The following is a 22,492-nucleotide window of genomic DNA, read 5'->3' on the forward strand; positions in this document are numbered from 1 at the left end:
GTCAAGAGAAAAATCGTTATAATTAACTCAAGGATCGTCAAAATGTATTTTTCGACGATCTTAGCATATATCCAGTTCTTAGGCATATATCCAGTGATAGTCGGGTTGAAAAAAAAAAAAAAAAACTCAATGTTTCTTTCGGGGACGAGCAAAATGGAAATTAAAACCGATTTTTGGGTGAAATTTGTTTCGCGAATTTACTTCCTTTACTTTGTAATAGGTAGTAAAAAGGAAGTATATTCACAAAAACATTTTCACTCAAAAATCGACCTTAATTTCTATTTTGCTCACTCTCGAAAGAATGTTGAGGTTTTTTTTTTTTTTTTCGGCCGACCACACGTGCGTATATACCTAAGAACGTATAGACGCTCGAAATGTCCATTTTGACGATTCCTGAGTTAATTATAAGGAGTTTTCTCGTGTCGTCCGTATGTACGAGTACGACGTATGCATGTGCGTAAGCGTGTATCTGCGTATGTATCTCGTATAACTGAAAAACGGTATGTTGTAGAAAGTTGAAATTTGGCAAATAGACTCCTAGTGGGGGTGTAGTTGTGCACTTCCCATTTTGGTTGCATTCGGATGATTCAAATGGGGTCTTTTACAACTTTTTTGGGGGGGGGAGGGGGAGTCCTTGTTAATTTCGATGCAAACTCAAGTTGTGTTATAATTTGGCAGACACTTGGCGATATATCGCCAGGATTTTGGTCGCCAAGTTTTTTTTTGACAATTTAGCGATTGTTTTTTCCTATTTTTGAAATCTGGTTTTAATTAGGCCACTATTGGTGACATTTAGAGAGTTAACCATTGAATCACATTAAAATTGCCAATAATGGGAAAAAAGTCTGTGTAAAATGTTTTTTTTTTTTTTGCTTCGGTTGGCAACAAACTAGGAGTGAAAATATTTAGTGTTTCCTTGCACAATCCAAGGCACTATTATCATTAAATTGGCGTAAAAGAAAGTCATGTGATGACATCAGCTCGTTTTAAACCCAATGTTACAAATAGAAAACTTTGTCTCGCTACCTTCCAAAACAACCTATTTTCATTCGGTGTCAAGAGTGATTGTTGCAGATTTGGATTCAAATAGTCAGAATTAGTTTAAAAGACAGATGAAAACTTCTTACTAATAAATTAGAAAGTCGCTTGTCCGGGTATGACGGGTGAAAATTGCTTCTACATTTGAACGAAGCCATTGCCCGTTTGGAGATGTTTTTTGATAGTTGAAATTGTAACCCTATCTCCAGTGGATTAACCCTAAAGCTCCAATAGAAAGCGTTCATAGTTGACCATTCTTTCGTTTCTTCATTCCCCTGAAATGACACAGTCTTACCAGTAAAACAGTTAAGTGACCGGAACGAGTTCAGCCTTGTCACAATAAAGCCTTTCCCTGCATGTTAACATTACCCAAGCTTATTATCAAATTATCATGCCGTGGCGCGAGTTTCATTGTTGAAACTCGCAGGTTACTCGATCATTGGATATTATATATATGAGGATAAGTATGCAGTAATGATAACAATAATATTTGGATAGTTATCTTCTTTCCTTTTCCTTGTTTTACCCATGTTATCTTGAAAACATTTAAACATGTTTAAATTTTATATCTGTTCTGACCCTCGAGATTCATCTCAACATGAGGTGAGACCCTTGGGATCGTCTTATTATTTTTTTTTAGGTTTCTAATTTAGTATTAGTTTTTGCTTTATTTAACTATTTATTTATTTTGTTGTCTTGAAAACATTTAAACATATTTAATTTTATATCTGTTTTGGCCCGCGAGATTCTTTTCAACATGAGGTGAGACCCTTTGGATCGTATTATTATTATTTTTTTCTAATTTAGTATTAGTTCCTGCTTTATTTAGTTATTTATTTATTTTGTTTATTGATTTATTTTTTAAATTCATTTATTAATTTATTTAATTTGTCCATTATTTATTTCTTTCGGGTTTGAAGGAGATTGTTGTTTGATGACGAATTGTATCTTTCTCCGAATTTGAACCAAAAGGCAAAGTATACAGAAATTGTTTTTGAAGGGGGCACCAGAGAGTAAAAGTGAAAAGTGACTCCTCATACAAATTTTCATTGCGAAGTTCTTTTAAAATATTTTTTGATTCTTTTAATGCTAATTACCAAAGAAGAATTAATGCACGAAATGAGATACTACGTAACTCTGAATTATAAATCTGTGAAATAATTTCGAAAAAAATATTTTCTTTTGTATATTAATCTCTGACTCCTATATTACTCTTTAGGAAACAAAAGTGATTTCATACAAATAATGATTTCTTATATTGGAAATAAATCAAGTAATATTTATGGGATCGGATAGTTAAATCTATTTTAATTCTTTAAGAGGTACACGGGCCCCTTGTGCCCCACCCCCCTCAAAATTCGCTACTAAAGGCAGGAAGTGGTTAGAATCGATGTACGAAATTGTGATTGTGAGAAAATTAAAGGAAAAAATGTTTTTATCTCTCCTCATGCGTCGATCCTATGATATTTGTTTCGTTCTCCGTCGAGAGATGGCGTCTGCTGAAGAGAATCACGGAGCACCCTCCCGAGCCACGTGACCACGATCCTCGGAAGGCGCGCCGGGCTGGACCGTCCGCAGACGATCCTCGTAGTGCACGCGGGGTGTCCGACGGTTCGTTTCTCCCGCTCTGGAAAGTCCGCCAGAACACGTGCGTGTGACATTCCGCGGCGATTTGTTTTCATTTCTGATTGCTGCCTCGAATGCGGCCGGGACGTACCAGTGCGTTTTCCTTTCCATTCGAATACTTTTGAATCATTCTTCCGTTGTTGACACCTGTTTTCGTGTTTATAAGTTTCAAACGAATGCCCATTCCTGGAAGAGAAATAAAATCGAGTTCGGTTGTTGGATACTTCTCTAAAAAATGTTTAATTTCTAAAAAGCTGAAATTCTTACCTTAGCGATTTCATTTGTTCTGATCTTCGAGTATTCGTATTCATTTGAAAATAATAATCGAAGTGAACCCTGCGTTTTGACAACGACGGTCCTCAAATATTTGGATTCATCTAGATAGAGTGTCATTGAAGCGAACCCTGCTTTTTGATAGCGTCGATCTTCGAGGATTTGGGTTCACCTAGAAGAACAACATTGAAGTGAACCCAGCTTTTTGACAGCGACGGTACTCGAGTATTTGAATTCATTAAGTTAGAATAGCATTGAAGTGAACCCTGCTTTTTGACAGCGACTGTGTTCGAGTATTTGGATTCATCTAGAACTGCTAGAACCCTGCTTTTTGACCGCGACGGCCGCCATATAATATAATCGCTCGGGGCTACGGGCTGCATGTCATTGATTGACGATTGAACAGTGATTGTGATCTTCAGCTTGAGGATGAAACCTTTTCTGGATGTACCGCTTGTGCTGTTGGTGATGATGGCCTGCAGTTGCTGGTCCCTCTCGGCCGCTCTGGGGGCCGGCGCCATCTACCTGGGCCCCGAGTGGGGAGGGGCGGCCGCCCTGCGCCCTTCTCAGCCCTCGTGCGTCGACATCCCCGAGAACTTGACTCTGTGCCGAGGAATTGGGTACACCCGGATGCGCCTGCCCAACCTTTTGGACCACGACTCTATGGCAGAGGTGGGGCAGCAGTCCTCTTCGTGGGTGCCCCTCTTCAATCTCAAGTGCCACCCGGATACTCAGCTCTTCCTGTGCTCCCTGTTCGCCCCCGTCTGCCTGGATAGGCCCATCTACCCGTGCCGCTCTCTCTGCGAGGCGGTTCGGACCGGCTGCGAGGGCCGGATGAGGGCCTATGGCTTCCCCTGGCCGGACATGGTGCGATGCGACAAATTTCCCCTCGACAACGACATGTGCATCTCCGTCATGGCCAACACCAATACAGGTTAGTCATCTTCCTAATTTTATTTTATGTGTAGAATTGAATTATTTTATGCTGTTGAGGGCAACGTAGTGTAAAAATCGAAGAAAATTGAAATTCATTGAAAACAAGTAATTTATTTTTGATTTCCTTCCTTGCTTTCGGCTCCATGACGTCATTTGAAACGCCACATAGCCAGGGGCGCCCCGAAAGAAGGTCATTGCGACCTGTCCAAAATTTCCCTATTCGGCAAATTTTGTCTGATGATTCGGCTAAAGGTGGAGTTCTATTCGACAAAGTTATCATAATTCGGCGAAATTTGGAGTTCCATTCAGCAAAATTTAAAGTTCCATTCGGCAAATTGAGAATTTCCGTCCTCCCAAAATTTTAAGTTCAGGGCCCCCCTGCACATAGCGACGTATAAGTTGACGATTGCTATGGACAGTTCAGTGCATCCCCGACCGCGTTTCGACCCACCCCTTCCAGTAACGCAGTTGTTATGCTATTTCTAATATAAATCGAAGAGAAGGTTTAACAACGTTATCTATTGCTTATTTGGATTTTCCTTCGAAAATAAAGCACGAAAAGAACGTCAAATTTTCTCTATTGTTAGTATAGAATCCAAAAACACTATTCTTCAAATATTTCAAAAACTCATTTCTGCAGATATTGTTTTTTATCTTCCAAAAGAGAATATGTCCGAAATGGTTCTTAAATGATCAACTGGAAAAGAGTGGCATGGAGCTAAATGAGAGATATTTTTCAACACTCAAACATATTACTACAGTAACGCCTCGTTATATTGCGCTTGTCGGGTGAAAACTAAAAACCGCGATACATCCAAAACCCGATAGAGATGACCGAGGTCAAAAAATAATGATTGCTTGATGTCCAAATAAATATGTGTAATTACAACAAATTGGGACTACTTTCTTAGTAGAAATAAAAAGTTAATTCAGCTTATCAATTGATGAAAAAGATACCCTCAACTATTTCGTTTGTTTTCTGGTAAAATGAGGATCAAAAGTTGAAGCATATACTGCAATAAGTTCTGATGAGTGTAAAAAGTGAAACATACCAGTTTTGTTTAGCTCATTAAAGTAAGAGACTTTTCCTGAGAGATACAACATTTTTCCATGAATGGGATCCCGAATTTAAAGCAACATATTTTGTTACTTTTAATTTTTCGGGAGACAATGAAAAAGTTCGATGCATCCGAATACGCGATGTAGCGAGGGACTGCTGCACTTAGCATTACTTAAATGAGTTAAATTCCTTCTGGAGGAGAGAAGTAATGAAAACAGTAAAGGGGTGGAGGACCGAAATATTAGTGATGAATCTCATAAAATAGGACAAAGGGAATTTCATCAAAGAATGCAATGGACGATGGTTGAGAGAGACGCTATTTTGATTTCTAACATTTAGAACATTTGACGTTTTGGATTTATGGAAAGAAAAAAAGCATTCAAATATAATATTTTTAAAATCCAATCACTCCTCCCTCCCCCATTTGGCAGGATTTTTTTTTTTTTAAGTTCAAAACGTCACTAAATTTTTGAGTCTTTTTTCTAGTTTTCAATGTAGGAATTACGCTTGTAATGGGCCTAAAAATAACTCTGGGTCCCGCCCATAAAAATCATTACCCCGAATAACATTTCCAAGGTCAATCATTACTAAGAAAAGCAATACTTAAAAAAAGAAAAAAATGTGTGTCATAAAGGCACACGACAGAACCGAAATTTTTTTATCTTCTCTTTTCTTTGTTTTCTTTTTTTTTTTTTCTTAACATCCTGAATTGTCACTTCCCTCGCGTTTTCGTTCTCGCCACGCTCTTGTTCTTTCCGAGCCTGACTTAGGCATATTCGCAACAAAATTCGTATTTTTAAAGAAGAAAATCGATTATTAACAACGAGAAAACTAAACAATACTCGAAATCTGCTATTTAACTGTTACCAAAAACAATGAAAAAGATAGTAATTATAAAGTTAATTTTGTAAATAAAAAGTTAACAAACGAATTTCATGCCTGAACCTACGCAATGTGGATTACTTTTAAACTGATGTCTTGACTTGAATCAAAGCGAAAACCCGCATTATTTGGAAAGTTTAAAATGGCCAAAAATCCACTAATATATCGCTCATTTGGAAGAAGAGTGCCACAATACGAAGAAATGAAATTTTACAGGAGAAGCGTTTGCAGTTTAACTTTTCAGGAAATTTGCTGTAAGGAAAGTAAATTTGCCGTGTTATCTAGTGGTTAATATTAGAGCAAAAAATCTCATTATTTTCCTTAGAAGATAACGTCATTTGAAGCCCTTTAAGCGAAAAAATAAGAAAATTATGGCAATCTTCTTCTAAACGAGCGATATGCTTGTTTAAGTTTAGCCTTGAAAATAGTTTTTTTAAATTTATTAACAAAATCAACTTTAATTCGCCACTCCAATAAACTATAGGGGCGCTGCAGCCAGTCTAATGGCGGATGAAAAAGGTAAAACAAACAAATGCCGTAACTTATAACTTGCTGTGACGCTTAGTGGATGACAGTCATTTTTCATCCTGTTTGTGGGAAGCTTTCTTTTCTGTTCTTCTGAAATTACATTACATCATAAACTGTCTAAAGCCTATAATTTACCACAAAAAAAAAAAAAAAAAAAAAACACGTGGAATGGAATGTTTTACCTTTTTTTTTAGTATTGTTAATCACCGCAAGGTAGCGTATTCGAGCTCTGGAGTTGCGAATTAATGTTATTTTTCATTGTTTTGGCCACAACTCAGAAGCAACTACATTTCTTCCGTCACATAAAGGTTACGGAGGGGCCGTGGTAGCCTGATCGGTAAGGCATTGGACTCGGGGCCGGAGGGCCTCGGGTTCGATCCTTGCTGGTCGAAGACCCACCGTCGTCATTAAAGGGGACTGGGCGACGTTAAATATGCTCGTGGTCTCAATGTCCTCCAAGTGAAACGATACCTCTGGGGGTGCTAGTACCAGGTAGCTATTAGCTCTTGGACTAGTTCTAAATTCTCATTAACTGCTCGATCCGGTGATGGTGCTGCCATCTATCAGTATATAAAAACAATGGAGGCAAGGCACTTAGTTGTAGTCAGTTGTGACTCTTGAATAGAATAGAATAGAAAGGTTACGGATCAGAATTTTAACGCCCTCGCAAAAAGGGTTCTCTTCAAAATATTTGGGACAAGGGGGAAGGAAATAGGAACAAGAAGCGTGAAATCACACATTTTTTAAATTTTTATAACAATAAGTAATGGAAAACAACGGGGCATGTGACAAGGGGAGAGGAGGGGAAAGAAGAAATGTGACAATTTATGATAAGGGAAGGGGTTAAATTTGTTGAAAAAAAAAGTGTGGCATCATTAATGAACAGCCCCATGAGAAAACATTCACCGTACATACTTTGAATTTTTCCGTTTACAGATATTTAAATGAAGAAGGATGAATTTGATATTAATTGTAATTTAATGTAAATAGCGTTGCAAAGATGCATCAGTAAAGAGTGTAATGATTGAAAGAGTTTTACAAAATGAATTGCTTAATTATCGTAAAATAAATTCAGGAATTTTTGAATAATTCAACCTGTTTTTCATGCATTTATTTATTTATATAATTAAGTTGATTGAGACTACATTGTTTTAATCAAGTTTAAAGAAAAACTTTTAAAATTATAAAATGAATCTTTCAATTTGTTGCACGTAAAATGAGAGCCGTTTCTGTTATGTCATTTTGTTAAAGCTAATATCATTAAAAAAGCAATTAAAAAGTAGTAAAAAAAGTAATAAAAAAGAAATGTAAAATAAATGGAATTCAATTAGAATACCATTTATTTTACATTTCCTCATTAGTCGTCTGGGCGATTCTCGAAAAATCCGTCAAAAAATAATGCTGTTGTGGAATAATACATGCTTTAATATACTATCAAAGCATAACAGTTAATCCCATATTTAATTAATAGTTACTTGAATAAAATTTAAAAACTTTGCGTTACGTAGGGAACGTTTTTTTTGAGAAACGCCCTTCTGATGATTTACGACAACGAAGTACAGTACTTTACTTTTTAGTTATAGCAAGAAAAAATAGCTGCGTGTACGCATGTACACTTGTTAAAAATTAACTCTTTAAATTCATATTTTTGTATTTATGACATTTTGGTCAGGATGAAGATTTTAAAGAGGATAAGAGAATAATTTCAACATGCAACGGAAATAGTATTTTGTAAACCAAACTAAATTTATGAGTAAGATGCATTTTTTCAAAATGAATTTCAATGCGAAATAACTCGGCTGTAATTTGTTTTTACTTTTGAATGTTCTTTCAACGGAGTTATTTTACAATCTGTGATATTTTTAACGACCTTTATTTAACGTTTTCAAACTTTTTGCGTAATTTCGCATTAATCCCGTAAAAAGCTTTCAGTTGGACCTGTACCATGTACATATACAAACTTAGCTATGTATGTATATGTCTGAGTGTGTCCTATGTATATATAGTGTGAAGTCACCCAATGTGACGTCATAAATACCTACTAATGTGTGGTGTGTCAGTATTTACATGTATAACACATAAATTTATTATTAGTAGCTTGAGCGCACTTGAAATGGAACAGAAGTGAAGATGGCCAGCTCCACTTATAAATGCGCCCGCAAACTGATCAAAAAAAAAAAAAAAAAAAAAAAAGAGAAAGAAAAAGTTACAAAAATAACTTTGTAAAAAGCAACATTTGCGCGAGTGTTGTGCTTTGAACCATATTCTTAACAAAATTGTCTACGTAATTAGAAAAAAAGGAGGGGGGGGGGCGTTCGTTTGCTTCTGATGCATTCGTCTGTGTAATTGTTATTTTAAATATTTCTGTTATTTATAGTACACAAAGTTGGAATTAAGTATAAAAATGTCTTAGAATACTCTTATTCTCCGTTACAGAGCTTGTAGCTTATACTTTTTTAAAAGTATTTATTTTTCTAACTGCGGTAACCATAAAATATTTTTATTTTTAGTGATTAAATTCTTACAGAGTATTCATTACATTCAAATTAATTATTTCGTTCTTATCTTGACATTTAGTAAAGCATATTTTAATTAAATGTGAAAGAACAATATTGATTTAGCGACTTTCAACTTTGTGAAAGAAAAGTGTTTCCTTTTGGAGCAGTTTGTTGTAAGTCAAAAAATTGATAAATCAATAGAGTGCTTAGAGAACAATGTCGTTTCATTAAATTTATTTAAAACGTAGGAAGCTTTTGTTATTTTACAGATGAACACTATCAAAACTTCAAAAGCTTTATCGGAAAATGAGTCGCCGGTTTATTTTTTTCTTTAAATTAATTCGTTGAAGATTCTAAAAATGTCGTTTTGTACTTGTAAAAAACTGCCGCGTTTTGTTAAAAAATGTCGTTATAACTATTTGTTGCGTTAATTACGTAGAGCAAGATTTCGCTCTCTCTCTCTTTTTAACGTGCATTGGTACTGAAAATACTGGAAATATACAGGATTTTTTTTTTTTTTTTGTACTCAAAATACAGTGAAACCCCGGTTTTACGTTTTTCAAGCGATTGGGTTAAAAACGTAAAATGCGGGAAATACATGGAAAACAAAAATTAAACAGAAAAAAACTAAAGGTTGTAAAGATTACTCTTTCAAAAGGTATGATAACTATATTTTACGAAAACTACATTATTATCATAGACATCATTTTTTCGCATTTAGTGTAGAATCCGGGCGCTTAAACTGAAAACAGTCGATAATAGTGAATTGCTTTTTAGTCATTGAGTTCGAAGTAAATGCAGCATCTTCTAGGATTGAAATACTTAGCAAGTTTTTTTTTTTCCCCGCTAGTCTTCATGAGAAAGGAAATAGTTTTTCTTTATTTGTAAGCTTTTCAATGCGATATTGAAAGAAGTGACATGCTGTGTTCCGGGTTCTTCTCTTGTTCATCTTCATTGGCGGACGATAAGTCCGATAGCATTTCTGTTTTCATAGATTAACTTTCAAGAGTGTGGGTTTTCTTTAAAAAGGACAAATGAAACATGTTTACTTTATAACACTTAATTTCTTTCTTTCTTTTTTACTTCTCGGTGAAAACGTAAAATGCGGGAAATTCTACAAACTTACGTCCGGGTTAGGTTCACCTTAGTATACCGAAAAACTGGGACCTGATGAAAAAAAAAACGTTAAATGCGAGAGAAACGTAGATTCATGGGACGTAAAGTCGGGGTTTCGCTGTATTGCAATAATTCTGTTTTTTTTTTTTTTTTTTTTTTTTTTTTTTTTTTTTTTGAGCAATCACGATTGCTTATTGTTCTCATTTGACCGTTTTTGGTGTCCGTGCCTTTTTCAACTTGGACCAGAAGCCTTTGCAGCACCACCGCCCACCGTCCTCCGCTGGCGGCGGGGCGCGGCTGCTCCGGTTTTGAGCTATCCGCTTCTCCTGGTCCGGCGTCCATGTCCTACACACACACACACGTTCACACACATACACACACACGACTTCACACACATACACTCACACGCCTACGTGCATACACACAGGTCTACGCACACACACAACTATGCACAAGTAACCGCCCAGGAGGAGAGGCAGGCTTGGGGGGGGGGGACAGGAGCCGTTTCTAGAAACAATAACTCCAATGAGTAGGGTCCTGTCTCAGTTCGTGATTGCGAAAAACATAATTTGAATTCAAAATTTCAGAATTCAAATTAATTTTCTTTTTTTTTTCCCTTGAGCAATCACGATTACCAATTGTTTTCGCTTGACGTTGAGCTGCGTCCTGTTTTTTTTTTTTTTTTTGGAGTCTACAGGCTTTTATTTTCAATCGCGTATGTTCCTCCTGGGTGGTGTCGGGGCTGGACTCCTCCAGCTCTTCGTCCATACCTTCGCCATATACACGACCCTCTCTACTTTACCCATTCCTCTTTAGACAAAAACAGCATCCAGCATTCAGCCCTGGTATTTGTATTTTGACATCTTGAACTCAAATTATGATTTTACAGTTATGACTGCGATAGGAGCTAGTTGTAGAAACAAGGAGCGCAACGAGTAGGGATCTACCTCAATTCGTGATTACAAAAAATGTAATTGGAAGTCAAAATTCAAATTAATGCCGGTTTAACGATTTTTTGAAATCGACCGAACGATTTTGACCCTATGCGCGTCAGACATACAGACTTCTGCTGGAGTTTGACCACCTTGCGGCAATTTAAGAAACTAGCCAAAGAGGTAAAACATTTCAATTTTGCGCGATCCTGATTGAACAGGCCACATCCAACGAAAGCTGTTTTACCTCCTTCAGCAGCCATTAGCCAGAGACTGCAGTTCCTCTTACAGTTTATTTGAACTGCGAAACAGTTGAGATAGCAAACTTCACAATGTAAAAATGATTAATGGATTTATAGATGGATAAAATAGTGGAAATAACTAGAAATTGTAATCAGTATCTTCTTGCACAGTTTCAAGAAAATTTTTTAGATGTAATTTAAAACATAAAAAACATAATGAAAATAAACAATTCTGCATAATATGGAATAAATTAGCTTGGTTTTGATGACGTGAACTCTTTTATAATATAAATTGTATTTCACTAATTGTGCACTCTCAGAAATGGACTTTCAAATTTGACGAAATTTTCTTCGTTTTTGACGAAACCACTTCCAGGGATATGCTCCGAGCGAACATTTCGTCAAATTGAAGAAACTGCTTTTGTTAGTGGTTTGAGGATGCGAATTTCGTCAAATGTAACGAAATATTTCTTCATTCTAATTTCGTCAAATTAACAATCATTTTCGTAGTTTTGAGAGCATTAGTTTCGTCAAATTAATTTCGTCATATATGAAGACGTTAATTTCGTAAATTTTTAAGAAAATTTATTTCCTTTTTTTTTTTTTTTGAGCACATTAGTTTTTTTTTTTTTTTTTTTTTTTGAGAATACAGTCGAACCTCGTTAATTCGAACACGCTTAAAACAAATAACTGCTGAATTGAACTTTTTTGCAATCCTTGTCTTATTGTTTTTTGGATAAAGCGAACCACGTTTTATAATAATCGATTTTAATGGTCTCTTTAAGTTCGTTATAACGAGGTTCGACTGTATTTTATAAGATTTGTGTGCGTGTGACCAAATACTAACTTCAGAATCTTACCACCGTAGTTTCCCACTTTATTGCGTATAGTCACTTTCACAGGCCCGTCATTTACGGGGTCAGGGGGTCAATTGACCCCCCCCCCTCCTGTCTTGATTTTTGAACATTCATGGTTTTACACATGACTGGCCGTTGTTTTAGTTCGTTTTCTGTAAAATTTTAATTGAGTACAGACTCTTTGTCATATTTGGGAAAAAATTGAAACAACGGGCCTGCAGCCCCCCCCCCCTCCATAAAAAAGACAAGCAATTGTTAAAATAAGAGGCACATAAAATTTGTCAAGCAAATTTTTATTTATGTAAAAATACAAACAAACAACTTCTTAAAAAGGTAAAACAAATCAATGCAGATTAAACTCCCCATGGTATCTAATTAAACCCCCCATAATGGGGGTTTTCCTTTAAACAATCTAATTTTTGTCGGATATTTTCCAAATTTGGCACAGAGGTACGTTATTGGAGGCTCGGGAATTCACACAAGGTCGTTTATGTCCCTCTATGTGGGGGGCGGGGGGGGGGGACAGACAACCCTGCATTGGGGGTTCTCCGTATTAAAAAAAAAGTTTTTGTCCCATCTTTTTTAAATTTGCCGCAGAGGTTCTTAGATGCTAAAGAATCACGCAGGGTAGTTTTCATCACTTTATAAGGGGAGGAAGCGGAGGGGGGGGGGTTCCTTGAAAAAATCCAATTTTTGTCGGATCTTTCCAAAATTTGACACATAGACTCTTTGATGCACGGGGATTCACGCAGGGTAGTTTTCGGCCTTCTATGGGGGGGGGGAAGGGCAACCCCTATGGTAGTTTTCCTACAAAAAATCCAGTTTTTGTTGGATCTTTCCGAATTTGGCAGAGTTTCGTTATTTGATGCACAGGAATTCTCATAGGGTGGTTTTCTTTCCGCTATGGGGGGCAACCCCCAAACGGGAGGGGTTCTTATAAAAAAAGTTTTTATCATATCTTTTCCAAATTTGGAACAGAGGTCCTCTGATGCTCGGGAATTCACACATGGTAGTTTTTAACCCTCCATGATGGGGGGGGAGCAGCCCCGCATTGGGGGTTCTTATATAAAAAAAAGTTTTTGTCCGATCTTTTCTAAATTTGCCATAGAGGTTTGATGCTCAGGAATTCACGGAGGTTAGCTTTCGTCAATGTATGGGTGGGGGGGGGGGCAACCCCGATGGGGGTTTTCCTTGAAAAAAAATTCATTTTTTGTCGGATCTTTCCAAAATTTGGCATAGAGTTTCGTTCATTGATGCTCAGGAATTCTCATAGGGTAGTTTTCGCCCCGCTATGGGGGACAACCACCAAATGAGGGGTTTTCTTACAAAAAACCTGTTTTATCATGTCTTTTCCAAAATTGTCACAGATGTCCTTTGACACTCGGTAATTCCCGTTTTCGTTCCGCTATGGAGTTTGAAACCACGTGTGTGTGTGGGGGGGGGGTCTTATAAGAACCCAGTTTTTGTCTGATCTGTTCCAAATTTGGTACATTTGTCTTTTGATGTTTCGGAATTCTCATAGTGTAGTTTTCGTCCCGCTATGTGTGGCAAACCCTATAGGAGTTTTCCTTATAAAAATCCAGTTTTCGTCGGATCTTTTCCAGATTCGGCCCAGATATCCTTTGATGCTGGAAATCCACATAGGATAGTTTCCCATGGGGTAGTATCAGTGGTTGGAAAAACTACATTTTTTTTGTAGCGAACTACAACTACAACTACTTTGTTACAAATGTAGTTAACTACAGCTACAACTACTTTTTTCAAAATGTAGTAACTACAAACTACTTTTGAAATGTAGTCGCTACTTCGCTACTTTCCAAAAAATAAGCAAATAAAAAGCATACACAATAGGTTGTCCCTCAAAAAATGAAAGTCAATTTTCCAAGTCGCATACACTCTTCTATTTTTTCCTTTTGTGTCAAAACAATCGTGAAAAAAAGTTTCAGATAATTTGCACAAGGGCAACCAAATTTCTGTTGGAAAACGTTGCCCCTGTACCCATCACCCCACATGTACCACAAGAACATTTATTCAAATTAAAAAACATTTAGATATGACACACTTGACCTAAAATTTATAATTTTATTTAAAAAATTGATTTTTTTTTTCTGTTATCTTTTAAAAAATTACATATAAATTTAAATAGAATATCAAGTTCAAAAATTGATAACGAACACATTTACAGATCAACAATTACAAACGAATAATAAAAAAATAATATATTTTAAATGAAAAACTTAACTCAACCTGGAAAAAAACCAGATCTTTGAGTACTATGTGGGAGACTTAAAAATTGGAGGAAAACAAACATTTCTATTTAACGCTAATTACCAACTTTTCTACTTTACTGTTTATATTTTTTAGCTTGATAATTTCGTAAAATCTTACATTTCTGAAAATATGTATCAAAAACTTAATTTTTTGAAGAAAATTATAAATGTTAGGCACGTTGGGATATCTAAATGGTTTTTAATTTGAATAAATGTTTTTGTGGTGCATACCTGGGTATAGGAGCAACGTTTTATCAACAGAAATTTTGAGTTTCTAAAAAAACATTTTATTTCAATTTGGCCTAGCATTACATAAGTGCTGATTCACACTTTCAGATATAATCGGCACTTGCTGCCGCTGTTCAATTTATATGATTTTTTTTTGGATGTAAAAGGATAAAATATAAGAGAGTGTGCGACTTGAAAAATCAACTTTCGATTTTTTTTTTTGGGGGGGGGGGATCCTGATACACACACAAATACACACCGTAAGAGAATTGAACAAAAAAGATTGATAAATTAGCTCATCAGAAGACGTTAAGAAAAATGTCCGTTATCATACTCTCACACACTGTAATGCTCGTATTTATTGTAAGTCCTCCAGAACAGTTCAATTTCATCCTTTTCTATAACATTTTCAGTAGCTTCTTTTTATTTGGTAAATACTGTCAAAAATTTAAGCCTAGCTAAAATATTTTTGTTTTTTAATCTTCGGTCAATTCATATAAAATTCTCCAAATTTTCAACTCGCGAAATCACCGATGTCTTTATTTTCGCGAAAATAAGCACTTTTTGCAATATGAATATTGGTGAAATATGAAAATTACAATGGCAAAAGAACTAATGGCGTCAAACAGATAGAACGTATGGCGTCAAAATGAAATGCCTGAGGTCAGCTCGTATTTTTATGAGTCTTATTTCTCATTGCATCCGCTGATGTACTTGTGTAAAATTTGAGCCAATCAAATTCGTTTGAACCTTTTTTTTCTGTTTTCAGTTTATTTAAAAGTAGTTTCCAGAAATCGCTACAAACTACTATTTTTTTGTAGTTAACTACTCACTACACTACTTTTTTAAAAAAGTAGTGCGCTACACTACAAACTACTCAAAAATGTAGCTACTACAGTAGAGTCGCTACTTGTTGCGCGCTACTTCCAACCACTGGGTAGTATTCATATGGGGCACTACCTCATGTGATTAAAGAATTTATGTGCCGAATTAGAAAAAGATCTGACAAAAGCCTGGATTTTTGTAAGGAAAAATCCCCTAATTGGAGAGGGGGGTGCCCCTAAAGCGGAAAGAATATTTCAAACTAATTGAACTACGTCGCTACATCGCGATGTAAGGATTGCGATGCATCACGATGTGGAAATTCCTAAATCACCCTACTCCTACTGGGAATATAAAAGTGGAAAAAAAAAAAAAAAAATCATGTGCTCCTTTTATGCACAGTTAAATCGATATATGCTCGGGAGAAAATTGCTGAGAAGTTTCTTCTTCATTGCATCGCATGAAAAAATTCCAGAAAAAAAAAAAAGATTTTTATCTAACTTTATACCACAAATTTCAAAGAAAAAGTACAATAAAATGGACAACTTTAAGTTAGTACATATTTGTTCTAAAATTAGATAATCTTAAGAAAAAGCTTACCTTTTTCTTTTTGCAATTAATTATTTGTTTTATTAATTTAAGCTTGTATGGAGAATGTTTATTTGGCCAAATTTATGTTTAAAACAGGAGCTTTATTATTGCATGCAATTCATACTTCATAATTTGAAAACAATTCTCTGCCGAAATTGCAAAAGGTATTTGAAAATATAAATCTTAAAAAAATGCAGATGTGAAATAAATCTTTTGGTAAAATTAATTTAGTGTAATGTTTGTTAAATAATTATAAAAATATACCTTTGCTTTTACCCCTAAGTTTTTATTTTCATTTCCAAACATGTGTAACATGAAATCAATGTATAATATACGAACATTTAGAATATTGTTATAATTATGAAAAAGTCTTCGTCTGTCCTTGTTCCGATTATCTTCGTGATGTTGGATTCATCCTAAAAAAGTTTTAAAAAGAGAATATATACATAATAAGTAAAGGTTTAAGTCCATGGGTGTATGCCCTCATGCACATGGATCTTTTTTCTATTTCGAGGAAAGTTTTACGATGAAATTCAGCAGTTTATTTCTGAAATAAAACATGTTTTCACGATTTCTTTCAAAATCTGAGTTTTTTTTTTTCTTAAGTTAAAAAGCTACGATTCGCTTGTGACTTTGAAAAGCATCTGATTTAATTTTCATATTTTTCAAAATATATGATTATTTCGATGCTGACAGCTTTTTTTCAAGCAGATTGCAAGAATGAGTTATTTTTACAGCTGATGAACAAAATTTTTATTTAGGCAGCTAGACTCTCAGTTAGTTTCTGAAATTAATTTCTGAATAATATTCTAATATTAGAGTTTCTTCAATTTATCGAGAATCAGCATTATTTAGCCATTAAACGAGTTAATTCTTTTGCTCATCAAGTCGTGAATTTTTAATTTTTTTTGAGATATAAAAAAATCAAAAGTGCGAAAATTGTTGATCTGTGATTTTTTTTTAATTCATTTTTTATTTTAACCCATAGCCAAAATACACCGTTTTTTTTCCGATTTTCGTGTCCCGTTTTCTTCATTAATGTTTTCTGAAGTACTCCCCCCCCCCCTACCCAAATTAGTTCCAATAAAGTACTTATGAATTAAGTAGTACTGAAACTGGTGATTATGATTTTATTTGCACTTTTTTCAGACATTCATTTGCACATTTTATTGTGCTATGTTATCAATAAACAACATTTACTTACCGAGCTTTACCTCCTTAAACTACTATCAAATTAGAGTCAAAAACCCAGGGCTCCAACACTCGAAGCCACGCTCCATTTCATAAGTTAACTAGTAATTACATAAAGCTACCTTCTAGCTGATGGATAGGGATTTAGTAGAAAAAAAAACTGATTTTTCTGCTACACTGGTGGTAGAGTACTTACAAAATGGGGCGTACCTTAAGGGCGTGTGTACTTCGGATTTTTTAAACTCAGCTGGATGATTTTAAGAGAGAATGCTTGCCAAGTAAAGTTGTTAATTGATAGTATAGTACCTTGAAATCTTTAAAAAATAATCGAACAAAATCATAAAATCATCAGAATCAATCACTAGTACAAAAATATTCAAACGTAGCTCTACTTACTAGTTTGGGACGGAGACGAAGGGAGTATCAACTTTTAACTAAGCATATTTTATTTTCAAAATATTCAATTTTCACGCAGTAAATTAAAAAAAAAAACGCCAAGGGAGAAGAGCTGCCAAAGATAGGGGAAATCCAATAACAAAGTGCATTTTCTTGTTTGTTTGTGTCTTGAGAACTAATTGACTGATAAAGCTTGACCGCGAAGAGAAGGCGGTTGACCTTGAAGCAAACACATCATTTGTATCGTTTGTAATAGATTGATTGTAATTATTTTGTGATAGATAGGATCAATGAAAACGACTCTCACTTTTAGGTGCTTTCTGGTTGATTATACCTATTACAAATGATACAAAATGAGGTTTCGCTTCAAGGTCATCCGCCTTCTCTTCGTGGTCAAGCTATATCAATGGATTTTTTTTCAAAGGTATATAATGAAAATAGGGACTAGTGTGGTGAGCAAAGCTTGTTACATATATAAAGCCTAACATATATTTTCATTATCCTTTTAATTTTTTATATATTTTCATTATCCTTTCAATTTTTCAATTGAAGTTCGGGTAAATTTCCAGACATTTTATTTTATCTGCAGCAAAATCACAACTCCAACTGAAAGATTTGGATTTATTGGAAGTTCATCTATAAAATGCTTTTTAGTCTGATTTAATGTAGATCGGGATTTCTCACTTTTTGTTGACAATATCTTGAGGCGGCAAATATGGCAATAAAATTAATGCTGCATTTATTTTAGCTGTAGAAACTATGTATAATGGAAAAATTCATAATTATGACAAATTATGTAACACAAATTGACATAGAAAAACTTATAAATTTAGTGCATGAAGTGGGAAAATAAACAACAAAAAATGCTTATTATTGTTATTACAATTTTCAAACATGCTACACTATCTTTTCTTTTTTTCTTTTTAAATCGAGGTTAAATATTAAAACTTCACTTCAATTATTTATTTTAATTTGCGAAAAAATTGAAAAAATATTGAAAATATTCTGCTGAAATATAAAACACAAAGATAGAGTTCTTTATGGAAATTAATATTTTCTCTATCTTAAAATGATTTTATCAAATGGATATTTACTTTACTTCATGTTTTATGCAAGTAAAAAAAAAGGCTGCACAAATAAGAACATAAGCACTTATTGCTAGAAACATCTGCCGCAGGGAAAGAGATTATATAAACAACGTGGGGTAAGCTGGTAAGCATATTGGGGGATTGGTATGCAGTATTTGTTTAAGAAAATAAAAATGCAGAATGAAACAAATTTGAACTATTAAACTAAAAAATACACTTCGTTTAACAGAATTATTTTTGTAAAATTCATGGAGAAGAATGAAAACACATAACCATGTAATATATTCCATGTTGAAATTAAAAGCTTCCAAGTTCTATGCCTTTTATAAAAGCGCTGTATTTATTATCTTTTAGTTAAAGCTACGGTGGAGGGGTTTTTTTTTTTGTAAGTTTAAATTCGTACAAACTCTTTAGTCATGTTTGTAATTTTTTTTAACGAAATAAAGGAAGTACGCTTTTGGAAACAAATGTCAACGAACCAACATTTTCTTTTAAATAAAAAAAACAACGTTAGCTAAGCCTAACGTGGAGGTGACTCAAAGTTAGCACACATAATTCTAAACCTAATCGAACCGTTCGTTTTCAATTTTAATGTGTTTTAAATACAACTATAAACACAACACTATACAAAAATATAACAATACATAAAAGAAGGCACATTGCACATACAAATTTCAATAAATACTAACCTTTTTGATGAATCCTTTAGAATAATTGAGATAAGATAATTTAACGGGCAAGTACATGATTGAAACGAAAACTCCCAGAATGCACTGCAATGTGACGAAATCGGGACGAAATAATTTCGTGAAAAATTTGAGATTTCTTGTTTTGTCAAATATCACGTGATTCGGTGACGAAAGGATCGTCGAAAATAACGAAATAGTGCTCGAGGATTGCCGAATCGTCAAAATTGAGCGTTTCATTTTTGACAGTGTGCGGACATTACCTCTCGTAGTTCGTTAAAACGTTCATGTAATCTATTATTAATACAAAAGTCATTATTAAGAATGCATCCAACATCGTGCAAACTATTCATTTGCCTTTGAAAATCATTTCTTAATGGAATAAAAAGGGGCGAAGAGCGCAAGGTCACATCAATGGACTTTTATATTCTTCGTACTGAGCTGGACCTCCAGCTCAGTCACTTCCTATGCCGGGCTGATGAGTGCTAATAAGCACGAAACTGCAGTCCTCGGCTGGTATGACTGAGCTGGCGGTGTATTTCAATAGAATGGTGTTGCAGCATTGGCAGAGAATTATTATTATTACTAGGATAACTGTTTACATGAATTGGTAAACGTATAAAAGTATATCCATTATTTTCATGATATTCATCCGCATTAATAAAAAATCTTCAAAAACAAAATGATGGGTGTTCTGTGAATTAGACCTATTCACAGAAATAATAATGCAAAATTCATTATTAAGAATGCATCCAACATCGTGCAAACTATTCATTTGCCTTTGAAAATCATTTCTTAATGGAATAAAAAGGTATTAATAAATGCTTTTGCATTGTATAACAAAATATTTGTTCTCATTTTATATTAAAAATGGGAGGATGATTTAGTTCTTTAATGTGGTCTTGAAATAACTGATATATGTACTCTTTTAGAAACGATCTGCGCTTTACTTGCGTTGGTTATTCATATCAGTATTCATCTTTTAGCACAATGACGTTTTTATAATTTTTATGCGTAATAATTATTATTTCAGGTTTATCTTGAATACGATTTCAATACTACTCACAAAATTTTCAATAAGTGATCTTTTAAACCTAACACCTCTCATAAAAGCCATGATCGCAAAAACAGATTTTTCAAACTCTCAACTGCTAATAATTGTCACAAAAATCACGATCGCAAAAACGAACTTTCGTGGTCCCAAAAATCACGGTCGCAAAAACGAATCTTTCACAAAAATCACGATCTCAACTTCTCAACACCTTCTTTTTCTATAAAAAAAAAAAAAAAAAATCACGATCATTGATCACAAAAATCTATGAAGCCTGTGTAGTAAATACCAATTTTTCACAAAAAGTTTTAGTCGTAAAAGCGAACATTTTTACCAGTGATGGGTCTAAGCCAAGCCGGCCGCCTAGGGCCCCGAAATTCGCCTTCTGACGAAATCATGAATACGTTTAGGGTCGTATATCAATCGCTGACTATAAAGCTAAATGAACGTGTTCTTTCTCCATGCGTGCTGTCAACTTACGTTTGTACATAAATAGATCAAATAGATCTGGGGCGAGTTTTTCGAAATACAGTAGTAATCACGGCTGAAACGAACACTTTGTTCGTTGTGTTTGGTTTGCTATCTAATTTCATTTGAAAAGTTCACGTATAATACGTACATTAAATTAAGAGGCTCGGCTAAGACGAACAAAAATTTCTGACTTCTCAACTTAAAATGTTCCTAATTGAATAATGTAATTTCCTTTTTTAGAAATGTTCATCATCTTGTTAAGTAGTAGAAGTCCCATTCTGTATAGAGAAGAAAATATTAAATATTTTGCATAGAAAACAAAGCCCGTAAATTTATTTACTTGTGGACATTTCAATTTACTTAAACTTAAAACTTCATCTTCTGCTGTGGATTACAATTTATTCTGCAACTGCCAATTATCGTCTTCCTTTTTCAATATATTCCAAAGAAATAAGCGCTTTTTTCTGAATGTACGACATTACGCATATTGCAATTGCAATATGCGTATTAATAGTAATATTTTTTAAATATAGGTAAGCATTTCTTTTTTTTTTTTTTTTTACAGTATCACTCATTCACGGTTTTTACGAATAACGGCTTATACGAACAAATTCGTGGATTTTTGACATTTCGTATCAAAAGATTTCAATTGTGTATTGTAAGTTCAAAACGCAGCTTAGGTTATCTTTAGTCACTTGGGAAGGGGGGGGGGGGGGTAATGACCATGACCCTCTGGGTCTGCGTCGACCCTGAGCTGGGACTCATGGGCCTGATGGTAAATCAGGCACTGCTTAAAAGTCCACTTTTTCTCTTCGTCTCTTTGCACCTCATATATCATTTATATTGGGAAAGCTGGTCCATTACTTTGCCGAAGAGGAGCAAAGTGTCTTTTGTTGTACAAAAACTACCGTCTGCCACTGCTTCCATTTTGTGTGCCGTCTCTGGTTGGGTCTCCTCCCCCGTTCTCTACAGAGATCCGGGTGCAGTTAATTGAGAGTCTGGATGCAATTGAATCGGCCTTTTCTGGGGTGCGTCAATTAAGCTGGTATTTTCGGGCCCAATGAACCCTTTACGAAATGCCCCGGAATTAAGTGAGAATTATGGAAAAAGAAATTTGACGATATTTGCTTTTCCGCTGGGTCGTTTTGAGGTGGAATATTCCACGCCCACGCGGTGGAATTCCTCTCATAGCTCGGTTCTTTTGGAAGAGGAGAGCATCGCCGCGAGTCAGATCGTCGGCATTGTCTGTTCTCCAAGTGAGAAAAAAAAAACGTAAATTGAGAAAGGATGGGGGTAAAAATTACTATTAACTTTAATGAGTAGGCTTTGGCTACCGGCTTTTGTCACGCATATGGCGCACTTGTTGATATGTGTTTAATTTCAGAATTTTTCTTGGTTATTTTCGGGGAGCGGTCTCAAAGCGAGTGGAACGTGGAATTTTCTACCATATCTCCCTCTTGTCTTATTTTTATTTCCTTCTCAAGCAAAAAGGAAAATTCAATTTCAAAAGAAGATGGAAGAAGCTATTGGGAGAAATAACACGTCTGGGCTTTTCACACCTGAAAGTTGAGCTGACCCAATTTCAATGAGGCAGCAGCTTAAACCTAGAGAGGAGAGCGATTTTTCACCTGAACAACAATCGCGTTCGTTTTCTATAGATATTAGAAGCTTGCCAGATTTTTGAAATGTTCAACCGGTGCATCAGAATGC

The 22,492-nt window shown here is 35.0% G+C and overlaps 1 protein-coding gene across 1 annotated transcript in view; it reads left to right on the forward strand.

Annotated features, from left to right (window-relative positions):
• The first annotated feature begins 2,651 nt into the window (after window positions 1-2,651).
• LOC129230660 (secreted frizzled-related protein 5-like) overlaps window positions 2,652-22,492 on the forward strand; it is a 374,882-nt gene continuing 355,041 nt past the window's right edge. The window contains exon 1 of the mRNA XM_054865074.1: window positions 2,652-3,871. Coding sequence (XP_054721049.1) covers window positions 3,367-3,871 — 505 coding nt within the window. The 5' untranslated portion in view covers window positions 2,652-3,366. The remainder of the gene's footprint in view (window positions 3,872-22,492) is intronic.

Source organism: Uloborus diversus, chromosome 9, assembly GCF_026930045.1.
Source record: "Uloborus diversus isolate 005 chromosome 9, Udiv.v.3.1, whole genome shotgun sequence".
Classification (NCBI taxonomy): Eukaryota; Metazoa; Arthropoda; class Arachnida; order Araneae; family Uloboridae; genus Uloborus; species Uloborus diversus.